This window comes from Cuculus canorus, chromosome 4 (genome assembly GCF_017976375.1).
Source record: "Cuculus canorus isolate bCucCan1 chromosome 4, bCucCan1.pri, whole genome shotgun sequence".
NCBI classification, from domain to species: Eukaryota; Metazoa; Chordata; class Aves; order Cuculiformes; family Cuculidae; genus Cuculus; species Cuculus canorus.
Window position 1 is genome coordinate 45,593,870 of NC_071404.1, and position 26,998 is coordinate 45,620,867.

General features: G+C 36.8%; 1 protein-coding gene across 1 annotated transcript in view; it reads right to left on the reverse strand.

The window, feature by feature from the left end:
• Nucleotides 1–840: 840 nt before the first annotated feature.
• The window catches only part of GUCY1B1 (guanylate cyclase 1 soluble subunit beta 1), a 45,522-nt gene continuing 19,364 nt past the window's right edge, over nucleotides 841–26,998 (reverse strand). Inside the window, exons 5-14 of the mRNA XM_054065400.1 lie at nucleotides 22,562–22,759; nucleotides 13,281–13,511; nucleotides 11,770–11,886; nucleotides 10,905–11,038; nucleotides 9,927–10,124; nucleotides 8,103–8,340; nucleotides 7,213–7,353; nucleotides 5,917–6,071; nucleotides 5,472–5,598; nucleotides 841–2,141 (exon numbers count right to left, since the gene is read on the reverse strand). Coding sequence (XP_053921375.1) covers nucleotides 2,118–2,141; nucleotides 5,472–5,598; nucleotides 5,917–6,071; nucleotides 7,213–7,353; nucleotides 8,103–8,340; nucleotides 9,927–10,124; nucleotides 10,905–11,038; nucleotides 11,770–11,886; nucleotides 13,281–13,511; nucleotides 22,562–22,759 — 1,563 coding nt within the window. The 3' untranslated portion in view covers nucleotides 841–2,117. The remainder of the gene's footprint in view (nucleotides 2,142–5,471; nucleotides 5,599–5,916; nucleotides 6,072–7,212; nucleotides 7,354–8,102; nucleotides 8,341–9,926; nucleotides 10,125–10,904; nucleotides 11,039–11,769; nucleotides 11,887–13,280; nucleotides 13,512–22,561; nucleotides 22,760–26,998) is intronic.

Sequence of the window (26,998 nt, forward strand, 5' to 3'; positions counted from 1 at the left end):
CATTTAAGCGAAGACTAGTTTTAGTAAAAAAAGTGGTCAAATGCCTAAATCATACTGGTTTTCTTGAGATAAAAAGCTCTTATAGGAATATAATATACAAGTCATTATTCTAGTGCTTTAAGAAATTGGTTATGTTACAACTGTAGCTTAACAGAAGCTTTAATACTTTGAAATTATTAAGAAGGTAAAATATAAACTCAGAGCATTATGTGAGGTTTCTGGCATGCCATCTTCCATCAGCTTGAAGTGTAACACAGAAACTTGAGCTACTTCACAGCCTTTTGCATGAATTATGTCAATGCACAACCACAGTCACCACAAATCCCACATCTTTAGGAGTCACCATTAAAGTTTTGGTAAGCTTAATCAACTTTAACTGCAAATTGCTGTCGTGTATCTATCAGAGTGAAAGCAATCTCTCACTGAGTGCTTAGATGCGTTGCTGTCTGAATGATGGACAGGAATGTATGTGGTTTCTTCTTATCATTTTGCATTCCTAAAATTTTGGTCGGTAATGTATATCCTGCTCAATGTGGATGCTTAATAATTTTCAATTGTTAAATACTATCGAAGAGTTTTAAAGGAATGTATGGATTTTTGTGGCCTCATGTAGGATTGCTGAGGCATTAATCTACACATTTTGAACACCATTTTAATCTGAGGATGTCATCCATTAACCTGAACATAGGTGACTCTTGGGACATTTGCAAACACCTGAACAACGACTCGATGAATTACATAAACTTGAACTTTAAATTATGGAATACAGAACACACTGGGTTTTTATCAAACAACAAAATACAGCTTTCACCATAAAGAAAATCCAGAAATGCCTGTAAGTCAGTGGAAAAAATAATTTATTGCAATTTCTTTTGCACATTAACATGAAACATTTATACATATATAGTCTGTGCTGATAAGGTATACTAGATATAGACAATTTTTATACACAAATAATTGCACTATCCTATTTTATAATGCAAATACTCAGAAATTATTAGTCAGGTAAAAACGGATAAGATGCACTGTATGTTGAAGTTATGAAAGGTCTAAGCGTCTGAAACTTCATTCACTTTTACTGACTGTATCAGCTGATAAAAGACAAAATGTCCCCTTACAAATTTTATATCCCTTAATTCTGCCATGATGCCTAGAATATTATCAGGTCCACCCCAAGGAATAAAAAAAGATCATTTCTGAAAATTAGCAAGACCAAACGAAAAAGCAACCATGACAACCATGTCCCAGCAGCACATCTTTCAATTCTGGGGGCTCCATGAGAAAAGAATCAAAGCATTGCAGGTGGTCTAAAGTTGTCCAGCAATCTATTATTAACATGACAACTTAATTTAGTTAATATAAATCAATGAGAAATACATTGCAAGTGAACGGCATTTCAGTAGAAGTAGATTGGCACATGCTTCAATTGGCAGTATCAGACAAACAACTGCTCCCTTTCTAATACAGAAAATGTTTACACACCATCTACAAAGGGAAAGTGCAGGATGATATCAAAAGAGAAATCTTTTTCTAACCAGGAATTTACAGTGCATCACGTGTTATTCACAAATCGAATGGGAAACATGGCAATAGCAGAACAAAATCTGATAAACAACATTTATACAATAATTTTCATAATGCTGTTTTAGGTATTCTTTTTTTTCTTGTTCCACCTACCAACTGAAATAGTTATCTTTCCAGAAATGTCACTGATTCACAAAACCACTATACTTCAGAGATGAAGATGAATATGTGAAGCATCAGACTGAAGTTGTTAGTTGTGGCGTGCATACTAAAAAAATTCATTCAATATTATCTGGTGGTAGGAAGGACAACACTGATGGACGTGCAAAAATGCATACCAAAAAAAGGAAATCTTGAAATACATGCTCATAGCAGACATGTAACAATACCATACATAAAGAAAAAAAGATAGCAAGCAAGTCTGGAGAAAAATGGTGAGTATAATTTCAGGAATAGGGTAAAAGACAATGGTACTGCACATGGCAATGGGAGATATGACATGAAATAACATCCATAACTCAACCTTACTGCCTGGCACCTCAATTGGAGACAGTATTGCACCCTATCCAGCGTCCTCTTCCTCTTCCCTCAGCTCAGAAAGCATCTTGCTTTGTTTCCTTGAGTGCATGCAAGTAGAATTTGAGAAGTAAGGGATTTTCTTAGAAGCAACAATGTGGTAAGTCAATGCAGTGACAAAGTACATTTTACAACTTGGAACCAACATGAGTAAATAATAAAATAAATACCCAACATAGGTAATGCACATATTTCTTTCCTAAGTGTTGTATGTAGGAACACAAAAATTCCTACATTCTCTAATGAACTACCAGTTCTAACTGAGCTATTTTAACTTGTTCCCATCAGTAAGGGAACACGTGAGGACAGGACAGAAAATAAAGATATGTGAAAGTTTGGAATGATAGAAGTTGCAGTCAGACATACGAGGCTCTCTGCAAGCTTTATCATTTACAAATCTGTTTCTCAAGAGAGAAGTTTCAGCTGAACCTCTGTTAAAATAATAATTATACTAATAATTAATCTTATAACATGCAAACAAGTGGATGCAAAATGAGTTATTGGTCACAGCAGCTTTTGTTCTATGCATATTTCTGATGCAATTCTAATTTTGCTGCAGTGGTATAATGGAAGAGATATCCTAAATGGAAAAAAAAGTAAAAGAGCAGCACTCCAACACTGATTCTTGTAAATCAGGTCTTTCTCAGAATTAAGTACTGCTCACGGGGACTGACATTAGAGATGCCAACTTAGGAACCAAGTTTGAGGTATGATGAGATGCTCCAACCCTGTCATTTTGTACAGTGCTAGCAGAGACACAACATATTTTAAGCCTTGGTTTCACATCTCTATGCCAGCTGTATTTTGTCCTCTTTCCTCACCATATATTAACTACTGGGCTTCAGGGTAAAATATGCTAAGAGATTTGCATAATAATTTTCCTCTAAGGGATATAATGAAAAGGAGAATATATTGCTAATGTGAATCTACCCTAGATTTAAAGATATTAGAGGTAGAAAACTTCACAGTAAAAGAATAATCAACAGAAATACTTTCAGGATTATTTAAGAAATATTTTCATATTTACTTCTAAAGCCACTTCTTGCAGCATTCTGGAGTGAACTTCCATGACATTTACAGTACAGTTTCTGAATACATGCTAAGGCATTACATTTATTTTTCTGAACCATTTCCCTGAAATTAGTGGCACTGTATATAATACATTAGGACATGTATGTCTTTGAAAAGTCAAAGAGAATAAGATTCTGAAAAGAAAACCAAGACTGCACCCTTGCCTAAAGCAAAGCGATTACTCTAAGGTAATAAAATATAGAAAGCTGGCTATCTCATTTCTGCTTTTGGATGCCAACTATTGTGTACAGCCTACAAAGTGCCAGAAATAACATGAAGAGTAACTTCACAAGCCAAAGAGAAATTGCGAACAGTTCAGAAAATCTTGAAGCAGTAAAATTCAGTGCACCTTTTTGCGTATGGACAAATGAAATTGTGCAGGGAGTGAAAAAAATTAAAAGATTAGAAGATTATTTTGTTTCAATTTTCAAAATCACCTCAAACAAAATGATTACCAGTTCTAGTCACCACATGAATATACCGATTTCTAGTCTTCTATTCTCCCAAATGTACTTCAATTTAGAAGAGATACCTGTGACGAAAGAAGTCCTTCTATCTATAAGAATTACATGTATATCTGAACTTCAGAGTTAAAAACTAACAAAAATTTGAGAGATGACTTTTTGGTGCGCTTAAACTGTAAGTCTTAAGAGCTCCTGAAAATCAGGCTGATGGTATTTTTCTGTCAAATTTATTCCTGCCCCCTATCCTTCTCTATAAATTTCCAATTACTAGATAATACTGACAACAAGTACCACTCAAGACTTCTGTGAGCACTGACAAAATCAACTATTGTACCAGATCTCTAAAAGGAAATAGCAGTATTTCAAATTCTAAGCTATCTGAACCCTATATTCATATTAAACATGTGACGTTAAAACAATGAAAATATCCACCTGACTCCATGTCCCTCTGAAATTTTACATCTTAAATTACAAAGTGCCCTGCTACAAATAATAGCACACAATTTATAAGGCAGAAAAAAGTGAAAGGTGTTTAGTTAAAATGTATTTTAAATACAACTATAGATTCAAAAGAATAGTAGCCATGTGAAATTATAGTTGATACTGATAACAGAATAAAAATAGAAAGGTATTATCAAAAGTGGTACCCAGAATATTATTGTAAGTAACACATACTAAAATACAGACTTCAGCAGAGTTAAAGTACAGGCCCTCCCTTGAAGTTTAATGCTGGAGGTTAATACTGGGCTTTACTATTAAAAAGTCAGTATTCATATACTTGGGTACTACTGGTAATAAATCTGGATTAACTCTCCTAAAGAGCTCAAACAGTTTAAGGGCCTACATTTCATTTTCAGAAGTGCATGAGTATTCAAAAACATTATAATGTCTCGTGACTTACAAGAATTATTTCAGCCAAGGTAAATGATGACTTTCATTATTTTAGTAAAGTGTATTTTTAAGATTAAATATATTAGCTTAAAACTCTTTTTATATTACTTCAGGACAAAGTTCAAGCTATATAAATTTCTTTTACCCTTTTTTCCTCCCTGTCGGTAACGTATGCACCCACTCAGCCTTGGCAAATCAGCTGGCATACTGTAATCTAATTATCTAAGTTTGTTGCACACTTATAAATCTAGATCTCCTATCTCCTTGGCTTTCAATGACATTTTGGTTAGTACATGCCCAGACTTCTGAAATCAAGTCATAAGCCTAAAGACAACTCAAGTGCTTGAAAAGCTTCACCCTACGACATTTTGAGAAGAGGATTTAGGCTCAGACACCATTCAAAAGAAAGAGTTTTCACTTTATATACTTCTAAAGCAAGACCTCTATCATGCAACAGCCTCTGAAAAAGATCCATCTCAGGTTAACGGACTACCACACACATCAGGTGTGAACCTGCCTGCAAGTATTTGAAGGCACATTTATTCACTCACCATAAGAAAGCAAATACTGAATTTTTGAAGTGCTGATAACCAGACTTGCCAGCTAAACAGAAATGGACATTATATCGCAAAATCTTCTCTTACAGTGGAGAAATCCATAAGAAGAGGGAGATATAAATATTTAAACACTTGGCATTCCCTCAAGGACTTCTTAAAATACAAAAGTATTCTTTCAGGGACTGCATAAACTACGTAGACAAATAATCAGGAACTTTAATGTGCTATAAGATAATAAATGCATTAATGAAATAGTGTTGTACAAAACCCTTCATTTTTTCTAGGGAACATTTAGTTTTGCAAATGCAAATGGGTCTCGGTGGCTTAGATTACATTTGTCATGTTTAAGCCTTGTTGAAAAAAAAAACTACACTCTGGTTAGTCATACCTCTGTCTCTGTACTCTTTCTGGACAAAAACCAAACCTGCATTGGTTCTTTTTTACCCTTCATTGAAACTGGACCCCTGTACTCCAGGTGGAATTGAGGATCTGAATTTTCTGGTGTCATAAGGCACCTGAAATTGAAGAGAAAACATGTGAATGTATGTAATATGCACACACACCCCACACACCATAAAATATTTAACATGCTGCAGACATGTGAGCAAATTAATAAAAGAGTCAAATCTACCTCTAGATCATTTTATTATATTTGCATATCAATAATAGTATATCACAATGCAATCTGCCACACAGTTTCATCAGAACTCATGTAATTAAATAATGTGTTCTGGGAGTCCTGTCACTTTCAACTCCAAAGACGGTTTGATGTTATGCTGATAAAGAGATTTCTTTTAAGATGTCAACATCAATAAAAATACTGCATCACTTACCTGTAAGTATATTCAGAGACATTGATCTTTCCCTTTTCTCCAGTAGTTTCCGTTCTGCTTGTTAGATTGACAGTATTTCCAAAGAGACAGTAACGTGGCATTCTTTGGCCTATGACACCTGTGACTACCTCACCAGTATGGATTCCTATTGTTATCTTAGAGAGAAAAAATAAAATCCGAATATTCAAAATCAATGTAACTAATCTGATGCTTCTGACTAAATACAGGTATTATGCCATATCTATCTACTAGAGTATCTTTTCATCACGTGCCACACGTGCCTCTTCAGAGCCTTGCATTCTGTAGTTTATGTCACCTTTTTTTAGTGCAGTCACAGCTCTGCCTTCCACATGAAAGAACAATCTCCATATTTTTCCAGCATGGATCATGCCGTGCTGCTGTTAAGTACTGTGAAATTTAAAAAGTGGAAAGAGAGGCATCCTCTACAGGCTTGTATTTAATGAGTGCTCAGAAGACACAGAAATGGATGGCACAGGTCAAGAAAAAGAGATGTTTCTCAGAGGAAACATCATGGTACTTTGCATTTAAAAGCTCAAGAGGTAGGCAGGGTTTTTGAGAAGTTTACTCTTGAAGCACATTATAGCTATTTTAAAGCCCCAAATCAAACCTCACTTATTTGCCCGGTGACAAAGTGAAATGCAAAGTTTTAAGCTGTGCATTTACATTTACATTCATGTAAATGTCAATATGCATCACACTCATTACTTATTTTGCTCTCTCAGACTACCGATGAGGACAGGTCATTGCACCCTCTCCAGTTCTGTATTAATGCCACAACATCTTCATAAAATTCCAGAACAAGTGAACTTTCACTAATATACACTGTTGCCACTACTTGTTGCCATAACTGCCTATGGAACTGTAGTTTCTTTTAAAATATTTTAATATTTTCTCATGCAGACATGACACTCTGAAGCATGTCCAAAAATATAATTGAAGGAATACTAATGTTCTGTTCACTGAGATGAATAAGATCCGATGAATTGTACTTGACATGCAATGAGAATTTAGTTATTAGATTGAAATGATCAGAAAACAGACATTAACAACACAGATTTAACCTAAAGTCCCTTAAAAGGTTAGGCACAATAATTAGATTTTAAGGTATGAGAACTGCACGTGTCACATCTACATGTGATTTCATATTATTTATAGATATCAGTCTCAGAATCCACTGTAACAAAGCTTGCATGAACTGGGACTTGAGTTATTTTTCAAAGCATTATCACCAAATAAAAGAATGGACTCTTCATTGAAGTCAATACATTTACTAACCTGTACAGGCTCACCATCTACTTGAACTTGGCCTGCTATTTCCATCATATCCAATGCCAGGTGGCAGATAGATCGTGCATGATGAATGCAAGGTTCTGGCAGACCACTCACGGTCATATACTTGTCCCCAACTGTTTCCACCTATCAAGATACACACTTTTCAATTACTTTATTATCATGGACTTTAAAGTACTAATTCTCATCATCTTGCTCGTTATTGAAGATAATTTGTTATAGGCAAACAATGTAACCAATTAAAATAACACTGTGAATGTGTGAAGTGAAACCTCTTTTGGGGTCTTGTGAATTTTTGAGAAACAGAGCACTATGTTTGTTTTCATTCACACCGTTGATTCATGGTACGGGATATAAAACTGATTTCTATTAAAAGCTAGACACGCATCGTATCCACATAAACACACAAGTATAAGCGTGCATTTATGGGATATATATGTACCTCTCTCCCTAACTACCTATTACCATCGGCATCCACACCTCATTCCTAATGAAGGAATGAAACTCACATTGAATAACTGAATCATAAGTTATAACTTACAACCAGTAGAAGAAGGTATATGACTGAAAAACTTTACGCATGGGTTCAGCAAAACCACAAACTGCTCGTGTAAGTGTTCACATTTGCTAAGTGTGGAAGTAGAATTATCTATCCAATGGGTGGCTGTGTACAAATCCTGCCCTTTATGTTTCTTAACACTTTTAGAGTTAAACAATGTACTCTTCTTAAGCTATGTAATCACAGGTAATACAGTCCAAAGACTGAAAGCATAACTATTTTTTTAAAAAGCTTACAATCCAAAGGATGAAAAACAGTGTCATCATAGTAAATTATTGAAAAGTCAGATTAAACACTTTGGAAATCTTCTGCTTACCTTATAAACAAATGGATTCCTTCGTGAATCAGTCAGAATATCAAATCTCGTGTAAAGATCATTTAAAAGATTAACAATCTTCATGGCTCCCTCTCCAGAGGCATGTTTACTACAAAAGGCATTGAATCCAACAATGCCACTGAAAAGAATGGTCACATTGTCATACCGCTTAGCTGGTACAGGACGCTTGTGTCTCAGCTCATTTGCCACTGATGGTGGTAGAACAGAGTACAGTAATCTAAAAGTGTAAGAAAAGAAAGGCAAAAGCAAAACAGAAAGAATGTGGAAAAAGGGCTTCTCTTTAATATTTGAAGCACTCTTCAAATATTACCTTAGTACCTCCCATACGGTTTATAATACACTCTCATCATCAAAGAGCAAGGTGTTTACTGAAGAATATGTTACTTGGGAAACAGGAACTGATCTACATCAGCATATTTAAAGCCATGACAGATTACACATGACACAACACACATTAATACATCCTAATCACCACCAAAATGAGACATATTACATATATATTACTAATTCTTCTGACAAGATCTCTTGATAGTGTCTTGGATCATTTTTGCTTATTAGTTAAAATTTTGGCCGTATCCTTAGCTCACGTAAATTGGTTTTGCAACTGATAACATAAACAGCTGCAAAAAAGGCCATGAAGAGGTCAAACAGTTTTCCACCTTTGATCCATTAACGCATTGCTAAATGCTTCCTCTTCTGTAGAGAATGCTGCTTACAGGGTTTATTGCATTTTTTTAATTAACAGGCTCTATGACACACTAAGACTTGTTCATATTACAAATGGCACAAATAAAATCCAACTCACACACAAAGGGCTTCATCTTACTCTCAAGTATTACTTCAACATTCTAACTGCCATCTCAAGTTGTATTTCTCTCCTTATATAACTAAGTGGTCAACCTGAAGACCTCTGACTGTTTCACAGATCTTAAGCATCACTTGGTACACTTCGTTCTGCGCAAACACTGCATTTTTGCAAGTTCACTGCGTAAGTTAAAATAGTGAATACTTTTGGCATGTGGTATAGTAACTTCCACTGCCTGCTCCAGCTGCTGCAAAGAAAGCTAGAATTCCTCAAGATAAAATGACTTTATAAAAAATTCAACAGAAATTAATAGAAAAACTATTTATTTAGGATTCTTTTATCTCTGACTCTCACGTCATGTCATGTATTTTATTTTGCAGTTACTTGTAGAAATGGATTTGGAGCCCGATGCATTTACTATTGTAATGTACTTATATCTAGATAGTAATATTACCTAGATAGTCCCAAATCCATTTCAATAGCATTAGCCTGTTGCAAAACTTCAGCTTAATATAAACTACTTTTGAGGTTTATAAAATACATTTTTCTGTTCTATTAACCTGTGAATGTGGCGGTCTAGAAAGAGAAAATGGTCCACAGCTGGCTTGCAGATCTCTGTCAAAAAGTAGCATTAGCACACTCATCAAATTCATCTTAGCTACGAGGACTACATGGAAGAAAGTTTGCAAAACTACTGTTTTAGGTAATTTACAAAGCAGAAAGGTTGTCAGTTCACTTCTCACATCTTTCCTTATCAGGGAAGGAGTCATCAAAACACCTGTGCATGTAACAGCCTAGACTGCATATGACATTTGACTACCTAAATAAGAAATGGTCTATGAGGCGTTAAAAGTTAAATATTCTTTCTTGGCTCCAAAATTATCAGCCCTGAATATCTTTTATATTCCTTCCAAGATTCTGTTATTTTTTGAAGAAGGTAGCTATAAATAGTATATTGCTGTGACTGTTTCAGCTCAAAATCAGGATTTGGTTCTTACGTGTCTGTTTTTTTCTTTTCATCTTCCAGTGCACGTAGTGTGTGCTGCAGTCTGTCAGTGAGGATCTCAAGCTCTTGAGTCAGTTTATATTCCTCTCTGAACTGCTCTCCCAGAAGAACCAGATCACGCGTAGCATCGTGCAATGGAATATCACTCAGATATAAACCTCTTCTGGTTAAATCATCCAAGTTCATCACACTGCAATGTGGAGAAATATATAATATGGGTAAAATTAAACTTGCCAAAGGAGCATTTAAAACTCAAATGAACAGCACCAGCTGTGGAATAACAAAAGAAAGACTATGCTGAGCTGTAAAACACAACCCTTCTACAAAATACCTTATTTGTGTTCATTCATGTTAACACATGGCTCAGAATTCTCATTGATGAATTCTATGAACATATCAAATGCACATTCTTGAGTATACAAATAAATGTGAGATTACATTAAGTTATCCTCTTCCCTTGCTGTCCTCATCCACTCTCTCCCTTTTACACAGGAGATGAGCAGATCATAACTGTGTCACCTGATGTGTTAGCTCAACATGCCCTTAGCTAAAGAAACTCTCCATTCAAGCCCCAATCCCACTAACTTCTTTATAAGCATCACTGCTTTATTACTTTAGAACTAATGCAAAAATACATGAATCCACATAGGAAAATGAAACATTGTGACATTTCTTAGCATTCTCACACTAAGAAACAAAGGACAGTACCTACCAGAAATCATGGAATTATGAGGAATTTCCTCTTATACAAACGAGGCCAGAGCATCCCAATGTTTACATTGAATTATTTAATATTCAGTCAAGTTCCAAAGTTTAAATGCTCCTCCCTCTTTTAGTATAAACATATCAAAATCAATGAAAACAATACCTGAGTCAACTAATCTCTGTAGTAGTACTTTCATAAGTGTTCTTAGAATTAGTAATTGTAAAATGGAAATCAATATTACAGAACTCTTAAGATTTAAAGTACCTTGGTGAACAAAGAAAGAGAATGCTGTCTGCTTCAGGTAAGTAGATCATTTGCCCTTTCAGGCGTAAGCAGCTGATTTCTGTGCCAGTCAGTTCATCTTCACACTCCAGCTTTTCCACATCCAACAGCCCCTCCTAGTGATGAAAAGTCACAATTATATAAGGACAAATCGTGTGTTATGCACCAGGCCACATATGTAAGTGCCTTCACTATGAAGACAGTCAGAATGTTTGAAATAAATTTACAGCCCACATTAAAACCCAATTAATTTCTCATTTGAACACCATACACTACCTTTATTTTCATACTGTGATTTGCTACTTCAAAGATACAAAGCATGGTATCTTTCTTTACCTTCATGTTCGTAAGTTCTTGTTTTCTTCTGCATGATTTCTTAACAATAGTCCAACAAAAGTGCTGCCGACTCTATGAAGTCCTGTCTGTGTCTGTCAGACTTCTAAAAAATCTTGCTGGGTTTCTCTCGTGACACAGAACAGTGTATGAATATATGCACCCAAGCAAGAACACATTTCATGTTTGTTTCCCACATTGTTATGAAGCAAAAGTAAATGTAATTGCCTTTTCTACATTTACTTTGGTACAACGCCATATAATGGGTTGGACCGTTACAAACAAAGCATCAGACATGAAGTATATGTACTTACCATTCCTATAAAGCATTCTACTTTAACAGCTACACACGAATTCATACCTGTGACTTTTTCTTGGCTTAAGACTTAAAAGGGACTGAGCCAACTACCGTGCCAGGAATTTTCTCTGAAGACTTCTGAGCTTTCAGCACTTTTTCTTATCTCTCCAAAGCATACTTACTTAAAGAAAAGAGAGGTGAACGTTCTCTACTTACCTTGGTCCTCAGTACAAAGACTGTATTGATATGTGAGAGGATCCCATGGAAACTAATATCAATATGAGGCCGGACCAAGGAGAAAACTGACAACAAACTGCAATTTCCTGGCTGCAGCTAGAATATAAAAAAAATAAATAAAATAAATATATATACATACATAGAGTAATTATAATCAATTTGCTTAGATGACAAGACTGAATGGAAAAGAATACATACTTCATTTTTCTCCATTAAAACACAAGATTTTTAAAATAAGGATTTTACAGTAGAAGTGTAGGGAATTCAAAGTGCAATTCTAGAATGTAAGATGACTTTCTAAAATTATGTTAGACTATCATATTCATTATCTGTCAAACTGTTCCCACTCTACAGTAAAAAAAAAAGCTTTCCACTGTTTTCATCCTAAGTGACCTTCTCCCTTTTCAATAAGATATGTTCTCTATAAAGCACCTACTCTGGTACTAAGTATTCCGATAGCCACTCTCAGTAGGCTGAACAGTTGTAACTGTTCAGTGAATGCCCTTGAGAAAAATCTGGCAGAGCTACTTACACAGCTCTGCTTTCAAATCTTTCTGCAAAATTCAGAGAGAGATCACCAAAAACAAATTGCAGGGAAAACCAAATAACATAAAATTGCATTTTAAAAGTACGTCAATGATTCAGAAACATCACAGTATGTGCTACATTAGCCTACATAATTGTAAAGATCATTTGATCGTTTCATCATCTTACCTTTTGCTTCTCTCAAATTACTGCTTTTACCTGTTGTTTATTTTTAGAAACACTGTCAGCTCTTTCAGGTAAGAACTGAGGTATCCTATTCACATACAAAATACATAAAATTAAATGGACCTCTGAATACTCTTTCACTGTAAATAACCAGAGAAAATTGCAGCAGCTGCATTCAGTTCGGAACACATATTGAATATACCACAGTTTGGCTCATCTAAGTTAATGAGCCAAGAAATATACTACAATTTCTGTTATTCTGCACTCCAGTTACCCTGCATCTGGCAGCTCAAGTATTTGAAGACATTACTGTCAATAATATATGTAAATATATAAATATATAGCCTCTGTACATGCTGCTACACTGTACTGTAGTATGAACAAGATCATTTCCTGAACCCCAGGCCAAGTTGCACTGACTCACATCCACCTTAAAGAGTTCTGCCACTTTCATAGCAAATACCTTGGCGTGAGCTATGACAAAGAATCGGGTATCAAGCTAACACCTGAACTGTGAGAGAATCAGGTTTTCTCTGCTCAAGCTTACTCTCTTACTGCACACGGATAAGACCATAAAGAATAGAGCTGTTGTAGAATCAGGGCTATTTTCATAGTCCTTTTTCAAAGAAGAACACAATGTAGTAAATATTATATAGTTACGCAGGAATATTTTTTAGACAAGAGAATCCTACATCTATTTAATTCATCGTTAAAGTAATTCTGTGAAGCATCTAGCAATAGGAATTCCTATGAGTACCCATGCATGAGAATCATCTAACCTGTGGAAGGACTCTGTATATAGCATTGCCACACTGCGTGACTACCAGATCTCTGTCAAAAATTATGTGGAAAGGAAAGGCCTTGCAGAAAGTATACGGACTGATGCGAGACTCTTGGGTACCATTTTCTTCAAATCTGTCAAGGTCTTCATAGTAATCCTCTTCTTTAGACTCTTTTTCTTCAATTAAAAACTGAATGTGGTCACAGTCCTCATTTCTTTGTTGAATAACCTAGAAAAATAAAGGAAAAAATTAAAAGCTGAAAACTCTGCCACCCATTACTACCATGGGTAGCACTAGCAACGCTACCATGAAGACAGGACTACATTGACTACATTAAGAGTTGAAAGATGAATTAAAGAGTGATAATTGGTCTTGAAAAATATTATATGCTAATAAGTATTTGTGATTTTAGAGTCTTTATAATTCCAGGTGAATAATCATGGCTTTCCTTAGCCACAGTTGCTCTCTGCATGAACAGCGTATTGAAGATCACTCAAACACAATTTACAAAGCCTGAATGAAATGTATATCCTGAAATTAGGGGTCGTGGCTCAGTTTACGATTGCTTTTACGTGTACATGACAGAAAACAGGACTCTCCCCTCTCCTTGAATAAACATCAGGCAAGTCTTGAATTACGTAGACCACTTGAATCCTTATTTTGATGAAAGCTGTTTGCCAGGTCTATAACACAACAGCAAACAGTGCTGACCAGAGGACGTGGATGTCACAGTCAGCCAGACAAAAACTGGATGGAGCAAATATTTGAATACACAGTACTTACACATTCAAGCAGTGATGACTGGAAGATCAGGAGCAGTACATAAAACTAAAAGCAATTACAACCTCCAAGCTGCATTCCATATTAAATGTAATCACAGCAAAACCAGAGTCAAGTAACATAAGTTGAATTTCAAGTAAGTATGTCGAATATAGCATTTCACGCTTTCATAATTTTACTCAAAGTTAGTAAAAAATAAGATATTAATAAGGATGATTTTGTTTGCAGTGAGAATCATGTATTCCAGTATAATTAAAGCTAATAAGTAATAGAATAACACAATTTACCTTGAGAGGCCAAATTCACCTCTTCTCAAGCCTAATTAGATTTAATGACTGGAACAGAACAATTCTATTTACACAGTATTGTTCAGCAGCAACTTTCAGGAACATGTTGCACCTGATTCTCCTTTCATGTAAAGTCTGATCCTAAAGCCACTGAAGCAAAAAAAGACTTCTTAAAATCTCTAATGCATCCTGATCCTGCCCCTTACACAGAGTCTAACCGCAGAAATAAGAAGTTACAATATGAAAACAGAATGGATATGCAAAACCACTGCACTTGATCCCCAAGATGTTTAATTTATTAAATATTCCTCCTCCACAACTGTCAGCCATGATAGTTTATTGGTTAGGGAAAGCAGATTCCTTTATTTGTTCCTATAGACACGGAGCAGTGTAAAACAGCAAAGCCATATTTATTGCTAAATGTTGCTTAAATTAAGAAGGTAGCATTGCTTGATCTCCTATTTCACTATCCATCTAAAGGAAAGTGAGGCTTTTCTAGCGGACGGTTCAGAGCAAGAGCCTGATTTAGGTGCTCTGTACCATCTGCTGCACTAGCCTTCCTTTTCTATGGTATACATAACTACTTTGAAGAAAGATCAGCCTACTAAACTTACCAGCTAATGTAGGTACCTAAAGCTGGATGTACAAACAAATTAAAATGTTAATGACAATAAAAGCTAACTTCCTCAAGAAACTGTGTTGGTAATCCGTATGGCAGTGTGTGGCTAAAAAGAAGAGGGAAATTATGAGCTAACCTACGGAAAACCTCAGAAAGAATAGGTGGTGAGGAAAACAAGTTATGTGAATTTGTCTAGGAAAACAGAATACAGTGTAGATGGAGACCTAGCTTTCTAAATTCAAGGTTTAAAGGTTCTCCATGTCTTCTCATTCTTTTAAATCATTATCCCTGAGACTGTGAGAGACTGTGAGCATACTGAGGATTTAGAGAATGCAGTTATAGTCTTAGTCCTTACTTTCTAACACTCAAACACATTGCCACAGGTTTTATTTTATTATTACTGCATCCAGAAATAGCTGAGATTATACACAGTAACAATTGTGTAGAATTATCACTAGAACTGATCTATACTTCCACGTAATCTCCAGCCTTGGATCTTACTTCAAAGAGATGCTCTTGCCACAGCTGGAAAAAAAAGCATACTTTGAATGTAAAGCTTCTTTATTCAGCAAAGTCTTAAAATTCATTTTTAAAGATCTAATAATTTTATAGGAAATGCTCATATTAACAGCAAGTCACTTTCCAGATATATTAACATCATCACCTAGTGACCATTTTAGTTACTGCATACTAGTATTCTTTTACCAACCTGCATTTGTACTTGTAGTTTTTTTCCTACTACCACGCAGCACCTATCAGACTTTCTATAACTTCTCAATTTTTTCCATTTATTAGAAATGAATGATGCATCAATAAATAAAACTCAAGTGTTGGTTAAAAAACAACACCAACAAAAACTGACCTGTACACACTTCATGATGTCTAGCTAAATTTGAGACATGATCCTCCACAGACCCCACATCACACAGTGATGAAGTCAGTCATCACACACAATGTGCTGTTTTCTTAGCTTTTATAGAATAGAACTGTGTCAGCAATAGAACAAAGCTGCAAATTTCCCAGGCATCTTCAACCATCTTCATCTTCAATAGTTCGTTTGCAACACTATTTTTGACCAGACTCCAGGGCAGCTAGAAATGCTTGCTGTTCTAGTGCATCAAATGAACAACGGGCCAAACACATGGAAGTGTGCCAGATCTACAAGACAGCCCTAGCTGTGGACATGGCTATTTTACTGAATTTGATTCTGGTCATTTGTGGACAGACCCTTATTAAAAGAAGCTACAATCATAACCTTCTCCAGGCTAAGAAAGCTACTGATTCATCCTTAAATATCCTTTCCATTGGATATATAATTTCATGATGTCTTTTCTGCTTACATAATTTATGCACTAACCAATCTTCCTATCTTGTGATTTCATCCCCCTTGTCAACAAATTTAAAATAAGCACTTGTGGCAATTAACCAAGGATGGTGAACTGTGTTCCTTTACCTTTGCACCTACAGGTCCAACCTCAATGGCCAGACACTTATGTGTCATGAAGACCTGCCTTAGATACCCTGCAGTAAGCTTAACTAGAATAAAATTTATCTATTATTTCATTCCGCAAGTGAAGTTTGCAAGCCACAGAATTTTCATATCATTTAAATATTGTTGAAGAAGACTCTGTTCAATGCTTGACAAAAGTTCTGTGACAGAAGAAAAGTGTCAGGAATCAAGTCTAATTCTTCCTCCCCCTGCAGTCTTTGCCGGTGAAATGATATCAGCTCACCACCTTCAAGAGCTCAATCACCATAGTAACTGCATTTAAAAACTGGGGAAAAATTACTCTCCTGGTTGCAAAGAGAATATGTAACACCTAACTGCTAACCTGCCCATGCTTTTCAGAAGATGTATCTTCAGCATTTGTCCTTGCTTAGCCAAGTGAAAAGTCACACCAATATTTCAGGGAAGGACAATTCAGAGAACAGTTATTTTAAAATGACTTCATGGTTTAATATATTTGGTGAGCTTCACAAAAGACATTAAATCAAGCAGTATTGCTGTGATGTAGCATGTCAAACTTTCACTAATGTAGTTACAAGACAAGACTTAATTCTACAGATAGGAGCATGTCCCCAGGATACACTCATATCTCATCACAGGGGACGGACATAAGGGATCTTTTTCCATCAGATTGTGAAGGTTAATATAAAGTCAGGTTTTTGCCATTTAAAGGTCAACACCAGATGAAACTTATCTCTTCTGATCAAAACTGATTGCGCAATACTACCTGACAAACTTCACTGTTTCATGATGATCCCGAGGCAAAGCTCACTGTGGAAATGGTACCACCCTTATCTTTGCACACTCAAAATTAAAATTGAAGGTACATCTCCACCTAGCAGCTGGTTTCAAGGCAGAGGCCTTCACTGCACCAAACCTCTGAGCCTGCAGATAGTGGAGTTTCCTGCCGCCCTTGTGTCAGAAATAGAGGCTGATTACGCTCCACAATTTACTTCTCTTCATACGTAGTTAGCATTTTAATGTACGGATCAGCACTGCTTGTCCTGCATAACAAGTACCTAAGCAGCCTATAGGTCAGCTCTCCAGCTGGTCACAGCCTGGTTTTATTTTTAATATTGCTATTAGTAATGAGACAGTCAGAAACTACCATCTTGTCAAAGATCCCTGGCCTTTTCTCATTTGATATTGCCAACTATCTTCCCTGTCTAAAAGAAAGAACTTGATAGTCTGCTCTCAGATAATAACAAACTGCAGAAGCCTGTTTTCCCAATGGAATTTTGGGGCTTTGTAGCACTGTACAACATTATTCTTTAACCTTTACGATTTGTAGCCTTGAGGAAATCCCTGTCCTGACTTCACCTTCACATGTCACCCTCATTAATACACAAACAACCTCTGACAATTGAAGTAAAAGGAGGCATAGCCAGAAGGCTGCTTACAGAGATCTCATGCTAAAGCTGGCCACCAGCATCATGAAGATTTTTGGTTCTCATACTCAGACTGGCAGAAATTAAATATTCTTAGCACGTTCTCAAAGGCAGCAACTATTCTTGGAGCAATACCTGCTGCAAAAATCATAGTCTTAGCTCTATTTAGCTAAAAATGCGTTACCATGCCAAACAAGATAAATTGGATTTGGACTGATTAATCAATTAATGTCAACCTAGGCGTTCCTGAACTGTTCAACTGGAAATGTGAGTCCATGTTCAAAACAAATTGCCTTCCTTTCAGTACTAACAGAGTTTAACAGAGACAAACTGAGACCTCTTTTTTTTTTTCTTGCCTTCAGCACACACACACTCTAGGTGTTAAAAAAAGGCAAATTTCCTGAAGGACACCATTCTGGAAAAAGAAAACCCTAGTCTATACATGTAAGTTCTGCAGGAAACTGCAGAAACATGATAAATTTTAACATTTTTTTTCTATTTAGCTATTTCACCCAAAGAAACAATCTGGGACAAAACAAGAACAGTATGTTTTTCTCAATATTTATTTTTCCTCTTGTGACAATGAGATTCCTTGAGTTCCTCTGCCAGCTGTGGGAGGTGATCCTTCCTCTTTACTCAGCAGTGGAGAGGCCACACCTGGAGCATTATATCCACCTGTGAGCTCCTCCGTACAAGAGAGGTATGGAGCTACTAGATAGATTCTAGTGAAGGGGCCACAAACATGAGTAATGCACTGGAGCATCTCTCATAAGAGGAAAGGCTGAGACAGCTGGCATTGATCGCCCTGGAGAAAAGAAAACTCAGGAGGATCTTATCCATGTGTACAAATACCTGAAGGAAAGGTGCACAGAGGACAGAGTCACGCTTTTTTCAGTGGTGCTTGGTGGGAACAAACTGAAACACAATAGGTTCTATCTGAGATTCAGTAAATACTTTTCTACTGTCAAGGGGACTGAACACTGACATCAGTTGTCCAAAGAATTTGCAGAGCCTCCTTCCCTAGAGACAGCTGAAAGCTGTCTGAACATGGTCCCAAGCAACTGGCTCTCTGTGGCCCTGCTTGAGCAAGGGGGAAGTTGGACAAAATGACCTTCAAAGGTTCATACCAATCTCTGCCATTTTGGGCTTCTGTGTAAACCCTTAAACAAAACCTAACCACTTAACAAAATAACAACAGTATTATTTGTAAACAATTAAGATTACCATTGTCGCTGAAACTGGTAATATATAAGACAAATTCAAGCAAATTTCATTAAAACACAGAATTAGAAGCATGCATTCTCTCAAGCAGATTTATCTAAGCACTTTTCTACAGAACCAGACAAGAAAAGTGGATAATAAAGTATTAAACATCAAATCGCAGACATCAACTTTACACTAATATAAAGGGAACTGTAGAATACTAAACCAGTCCTGTTTTGGATCCTTATGTAAATGCTTTGGATAAAACGATTTGGAAGTACAATTCCAGAATATCAGCTTTGTTCTTATAAGTTGGGAGGCAACTCCCATAATAACATTAGAAACTTAGGGCTAGGCATTGAGGTTCTTATCAGTTCCAAAAAGGATTCTTCCTTACGCAAAATTCTAACTAAAGTATCAGCCAAAAATCTTACAGAAGAGGCATTGATTAGTCCACAAAAACTGAGGGGATGAAAAGCAACTCCATTATTTTTTCTGTGCTGCGCCATTTCAAACAACGTATCACTAACAGTCTGGAATACAAAAGCATTAATTTACTAAATTATTAGGTACGGGATCAAGATGAAAAAGGTCAGTCAATTTTTCTTCTTTTGCTCTCACTTTTGTGAAGAATACAAAACTAGCATGTTAACACAGTGGCAGACTTAATCTCTTATAAAATCCTCACTCTGTACCGTTAATGATTAATAATTGACCTGTGGAGTAATGGAGGGAGACTTTCATTGTCTTCGTGGATAAGCTGCAAATTTTGGCACTCTCACCTTACAGAAACAAATAGCTGATTATTCTCTGCTTATATGCCAATGAAGTTTGTGAGTACCTGTGCAGTAAAGGACTACTTAACATCATTAAAGGTGTCAAAAGCTAGGCTTTAGAAACCAGCAGAGACAAGAAAAAATTCAGGGTTGAGGGCACATGACTTTCTAATAGGGGCCATGACAAAAAAACAGGGTAACAGACAAAATGAAATACAGACAACATGCACTTTCTGCACTTTAGAGATGATACCTACATTCCTCTCTTGTGAGAACTCATCTGGAATACTGTGTACAGTTCTGGAATCCTGAACGTAAGAAGGATATGGAGCTATTGGAATGGGTCCAGAGGAGGGCTACAAAGATGATCGGAGGGCTGCAGCACCTTCCCTACAAGGACAGGCTGAGAGAGTTGGGCTTGTTCAGCCTGGAGAAGGCTCTGAGGAAATCTTATAGTGACCTTCCAATTCCTGAAGGGGGCCTACAGGAAAGCTGGGGAGGGGCTGTTTGTAAAGGCTGGTGGAGATAAGACTGGGGGAACAGGTATAAACTGGACAGGGGCAGATTTAGACTGGACATTAGGAAGAATTTCTTCACTATGAGAGTGGTGAGACACTGGCACAGGTTGCCCAGGGAGGCTGTGGCTGCTCCATCCCTGGAGGTGTTTAAGGCCACGCTGGATGGGGCGTTGGGCAGCCTGATCTAGTGGGATGTCCCTGCCCATGGCAGGGGAGTTGGAACTAGATGATCTTTAAGATCCCTTTCAACCCTTACTACACTATGATACTATGATATGCTGTGCCTATGTGCTTTTGGCTTAGACGGTCTGGAAGAATACTTTGTATTAAATTAAACTTTGTGCTCACTCACAACAGGTTTGACCAATACTATTTAATTTCTATTTAATGGCAGTACAACAACAAAATTTCCAGACAAGCCTAACAAAGTCAAATGAAAATGAGAAGCAAACTTACAATCAATATTTAAACCTTTTTGGAACGTATATTATTTGTGAGTAGTTCTACATGGATATGAGTACTGTCCAATACAATATTCTCAGCAAAGGAATAGTCAGGCTGAGTCATTTGTCAAAAGTTTGTTCTGGTTGCTGTTTTCCACAATCCAGATTTCTCCTGTCCCCCTGATGAGTTTTGTCTTTGCATGACCCCTTGACTATGCTGGCAGAACTCACAGTTTTTGACAGACAGAACACCAAATCACATAAAGGAACAGATGCGGGTAAAAATAACCCAGAAAAAAAAACCAACCTTGTTATTTTGAACACAGTTCATTTCCTCAGTATAGTTTATTGCATAGCTTCACAATAGCTGGAGAAACACAGCTAAGAAGCTGTCCTAGGACAAGCTTAGGCAGTAAAAGAAGGGGGACTGCGTAAGCTGCCTGTGCTACCGAAAGAAAAGCTTGTCAAGCAACAGCTTTAGCACTCTTGCAGCCAACTTTCCAACATGGTCTTCCTTGTCTGTCTCAACACTTTTGAATAAACAGGCATCTAAGAAGAAGATTGTTTTGATTCTGTTACATCCGTCTGTATCTGATTACTAACACCTGCTGCAGAAGTTTGAACTATGGATTTCTACTAAGTGGAATCTAAACAAGGACATCAAGTGTATCACCATCACTATACATAACTAGCCACTCACTATAAACCTGAGTTTGCTTATAACAAGAAACCTAAAAGCCAAATACTCTGATATAGCAGTACAAATACATTTGTAATTGGGTTCCTTGTGAACCTTTTATCTGAACAAGACCACCTTTTTGTGATACACTCATGAAACTGGAACTGATTTTCTGAGTAATTATACAATGAAACTGTATTACAAATGTAATATGACTAGGGAAGAGTTAAAAAAAAAAAAAAAAGAACGCTCACTGTACCTGCTTAAATTTTTTTCTACTTGATGAAGAGTAATTTATATCAGTTGCCATATTCCTAACACCAAAAAGCTTTTCTTTGCTGTTTTTTCCCTTGGATCAAGCTGATTTTATACCACTGCATATTCAAGGCCTGATGAATTAAATCTTTTGGTTCCTCTGTGTGGACACAAAGTGGAAGCCTCTTTCCCATTTCATAAGTGACTTAGCACATTTGACATTATGCAAACTCTGTGACCATTGAACATTTTTCCACTTCTAGGGCTGTAGGTGTATATCCTACCACATTGCCACACAATGGCAGTATGAAACCCACAAACACATCCTGGTTCTGGGACCTGGCACGCAGGCTGGGAGGAAAACACTCCGCTCGCCAGCCAGGCGTCATCAATGCACATCAGCCTCACAGTCTGCACACAGATGAAGAATCTAGGACACAGAGACAAAAAGTCCATCTTGTCACATAACACAGTAGACAGTAAGAAATATATGCCAAATATAGAATAAAGTGTAAAAAAGCATCTGAAATAACCCAGTATCTAATTTCTGTACATGTAATCTCTATGTTTAAATACGGCAGTATTGTTCTGAACTGTTCCAGATTGGTTCTGTTTGCAAATATGTGCTGGCCCTGTCAGCACATGGCTAACGTCCTTAAAGCAACACAAACGATGATGACTCTTCCTGAGTCAGTACTGATGACCCTGCTTCACAGAGGACAGCAACAATGAAAATGATTGCTTGCCATCACTTCAATTCCTATTTTCTTGATTTTGTCCTAATGCCATGAACTTTCAATGTATACATCCCTTCAGGTATTACCTTCATATCTATTTCTGTACCGTGGATCTGTTGAGCTACTGTTTTGATGATTCCAATGACAATGTCCTGGAGACCCTCTCTTTCAGAATAGTAATGCAGAATGAGACCCTTCCCCTTCTCGGCATCAGTGCATCTAAAGGAAGGGGCTCGCATACCCGGGTAAATAGTAGCAAGGTGGTCATGCAAAGCATCCAGGTTCTGGAAGAAAAAATTAAAAGCATGATCATAAGCCATTCAGTTATTAGTTCTGAAGAAAGTAAATACATATTCTGTTTAATCTGAACATCCCTTTTCTCCTACTGCTCACACTCCCCATGCATTTGCCTTATTATCTACAGAACTGTCATCATAGCAGGTTTTTCAGGTAGGTTGTGATGTTCTTTCCATCTAATGTGGCAATATTTGGACAATGAACAGCACGAAAATTAGCACTACTAAAAATTACGCCAGATAGTAAGAATTCATGCTTGACTGTGCCGTATTTTGAAAACCTCCAATAATTAAGGACCTTGTGTGTGCTTCTTAATTCTGTACCTCATCCATTTTCATCCCTTCCGAATTCTACTCCCTATAATCTCCTCTTCAGATGTGAATTTAGGTGTCAGATACAAGTATGCATGTCTGAATAAACAGAAAACTTTTTCCTTATTCTCAATGTAACAGGCTACTTCTGACAGCCCAAGTTTACCGGGCCTGACAAAGTCTTCTTAAAGTAAAGATTTAAATGATTAAAACCTCAAATATGTATTTTCTTGGAGAATAACTGAAAAAAAATCCACGGAATACACAGAACATATCACAACTGCTGTAATAATGTTTCAGAACAGGTTATTCAAGAAAGGGAAGAGGTTGTCTATTTTTCCAGCTGATATCCTGGATATTTTATGTATTTAACTTTAAATTTTGTCTAGACAAATTGCTATCTGGAGAAGAAAAGAAACGATAAATTGATAGGTATATCTAACTAGGACATTAAAGGGAACAATGAGATCAAAATCCCACTTAGAACACAATACCACCTCCAACTTTGATTATGAAGCAACTATCATGGCTCCAGTTTGCTATTTACCGTATATTTAACCGTATATTTAACACAAAGCAACCAAGAGTAACCTTGCTGGGTAGTGTTCCAACACACATAATTATTTACCTATGTTGTAAAATTCACACAACTCCTTTACATCTTAAGTCTAGAACATTACGTCATACTTAAAATGCTGTTCTCCCACCTCCTCAGGTAACTGCTAGCACAAGGCTTAGCATATTGTTTTCTACCAGCACAAGGAGAAGTGAGATGAAAATATTTTTGATGCGTATTCATGAGCATCTGTCAATCATCAAACTTATGGAAGCATATTGAACTTGATTTCATGTGAGCTGCGAAGTGCTCGAACAGCTGCCTCACTTCCTGGGAGGCCTCCAGAAGACATGAGACTCTCAGAAATTAATTTCATAGGATGCACTGAGCCTCGAACTTCCTCCTTCAGTTTTTTAGTTTGTTTCAAATTCATATTTTTGTTGCTATATCAACATCTCCAAATTAAAATTAGAAGAGGCAACAATCTGGGAGTCAATTCTTTCCAGCTGTTAGTGGACATTCAATTGTAAAAAGCATAATGCTTGAAGGCAAACTCTGTAAGAACTTTGCAGGGTTCAAGACAATAAAAATGGAAGAGATTGCTCTGAAAGAGTGTGGATAAGAAAAGAGTGAGAGAGCTGACTGATTCTGAGGGACTGCCCCTCAATCTCCTCAATCTAGTGGAAAACTACTCTTCAGTGCACATGCCTCAGAAACAGCTGGGATTCATCTTTTGGAAAAAAACTTTTAGGAAGATACATTTGAAAAGATAATAATTTTCCAGATACAAAGTCATCAACACCTGAAGAATTTCAAAAGGAGTTTGCCACAAGAAATGGCCAGTATCAACGACAGGATTTTTATAAGATGGTTGTCTAATTATTAATTTAAGTCCGGCACAAGTGTTGCTAACAAATGGCAGTAGCCCCATTCTACAAGGCCACTTTGCCACCCTACCACCCCATTACTGACAGTCCAAGCAGTGTCACAGGTGACCCCATGTGATATGTCCTTCAGTCTTGACTATCTAATCATCCGGAGTGGGGGACTTGCCCCAGGACGTATTGCAGCTGCTTCCCGGTCCCCAACGTGTCTTTTCACCTTATACATACAGATCATTGGGTGAGCAAAGAGCTTACCGTATTCAGAACCTTGCTACAACACACAATCAAGCAGCAGCAGGGATGTGTTTCAAGACCAAGGAGCTGAAATCACTCCCAGATCTTGTCATTTGGATATTGTCATTGTCACCCCCAATCCTATTTTCTGTTGTTTGATCCATTCCATATTAATATTGCAGCTTCTGGAAGAACAAATGTGTCTGTTTTTCTCTTCACCCTCTGTGGACCAGAGGTGCAGTCGGGTACAGATAATAATAGGTTAAGCTCTCTTCCTGAATTGTTGTCTCCTGGACTGCTCAGATGTGTGCCAGAGCACACAATGGGATCAGAAACACTACTTCTAAAGCTTTGGAGAGCAGTGATCAGCTCCATAGTGAAACACAAAGGGATCTCCAAACAAGAACAAGTAGTGATACTAAATCAGGCACATCCTGGCCTGTCTCAAATCAAAAGTTGTGATTGGCACCTGAAATACAAAGATATGCTGTCCAGCTCTGGGTGGTATAGAGCACGTGTAAACTATTCTAAAAGAGGAATTAGTCCCTGAAATTTATTGCACTGCAATTATGAACAACCAGATAGCCCTGTAAATGATTCCCTAAATTAGAGAACTAACCACTACTCCAATGTTTGATTGTCATTCAGTAGAAAGTTACTGAACATAACACAAAAGCACATTCTTGGTTTCTTAGGAGGTACCTCTTTTCACACTGCTTCTTTTTGGTACAGCATCTTTCTATACGACTTGCATTTTTCTAGGCCTGTGCTTTTCATAGAGGGTATGAATATGAGGTTTAGCCGTGCTATCTTTTTCCTTTTTCATGAATCCTGAAGTACCTGTGTTTCATCTTCGAATAAACTAAGTCTTCTCTGAGATGTCAAGGGAAACAGAACATAAATACAAGATTTACTTTCACGTGCTTTAAAAAGCTGCGGCCCTCGATTATTTTGGATATCCTGGACTCAGTACAGATTTCAAGAAGCACCTTTTGGAACTCTGTTATGCATTTTAAGAATTTGACAAAAGTTCAGCACCTTAAAACCAATTTGCACCTATTTTTATAACAGGTATACAAATTAGTTTCCTGACCTAATCTGACTGCTGGAAGATGCAAAAATAACAAACCACGGATAACGTTGATTTTCCATCATAACAAAAAGCTAAAAAGTACACTTCTGGCAGAGCTAGTGACACATTAGTCCTCATAAAATTTACAGAAGTATATAATAGCTAATGTCATCTGTTAACAGTGAAATTAAAACAAAGCAATTTAAAATACTGTCATTAGAAGAAGATAAATGTAAACTGTTCAAGCTTTTACAGAGGTTTGGTTTGCACTACAGACATGTCCAGTTTTTCATTATCACACATGGAAAAGATTGGAAAGCGAAGTACACTATACAAAAAGGGGGTGAGGGAAAGGAAAAACAACATCTGGGATTCTCTGAAATAATCCAGGTTTGGGGGCTGGTTGTGAGACATGAAAGCAAGTATTCTAGTAATCCAGCAAACAATGCACTCTGCTGTTTTCACTTACTACTGTTGAAGACATTTTAAGGGAGCAGATGCTAAATTTATAGTGCAAATCAATCGAGATTTGACACTTGGCTTTTGGGCAATCTCTCATGAAATCTTAATCAGTTCCATGTTTTTAAACTCCTTACAGCACAGGCTCTCCAAGTTCTCGCCAAGAGTGATATATAACACAAATCTTAAATCCAAAGTGTTTTTCTGAAGTGAACAATTTTCAAGTGACAAAAAGCGAAAGGCTGCTTTTTCTAGAAATCACACTTTAGAGAAGTCACTACATTTCTTTCACACTATTAAAAAACTATTTTCATTTTGTTTTGTTTTATAGTGCAGTATCATGCTGTTCCCCACTCAAGAAAACACAAAAATTGACTTAACACTGCTGCTCTATCCTACGCTCATTTCATGTAAAAAAGATACTGTCTTAGAAATAAGTTGTGTATGAGCCTTACCTCTGTAAATAATGTACAATTAGAAATAATCAGTATCTATAATTAGTCAAAGAGAACATAGGAGAAGAAATATCCTACAAATTGGAAGAACACTTTTTCTGTTAATATAAACAAGTGAAGTCTTTTTACTTTACACAAAACCCAACAATTTGAACTGGTGGATTTTTTCATGTGTCTCGTACTCCATACTTTTGTTACACATGAAAAGACCTTCTTAAAACTCTTCTTATTTATCAATGCCTCTGCCAACCACAG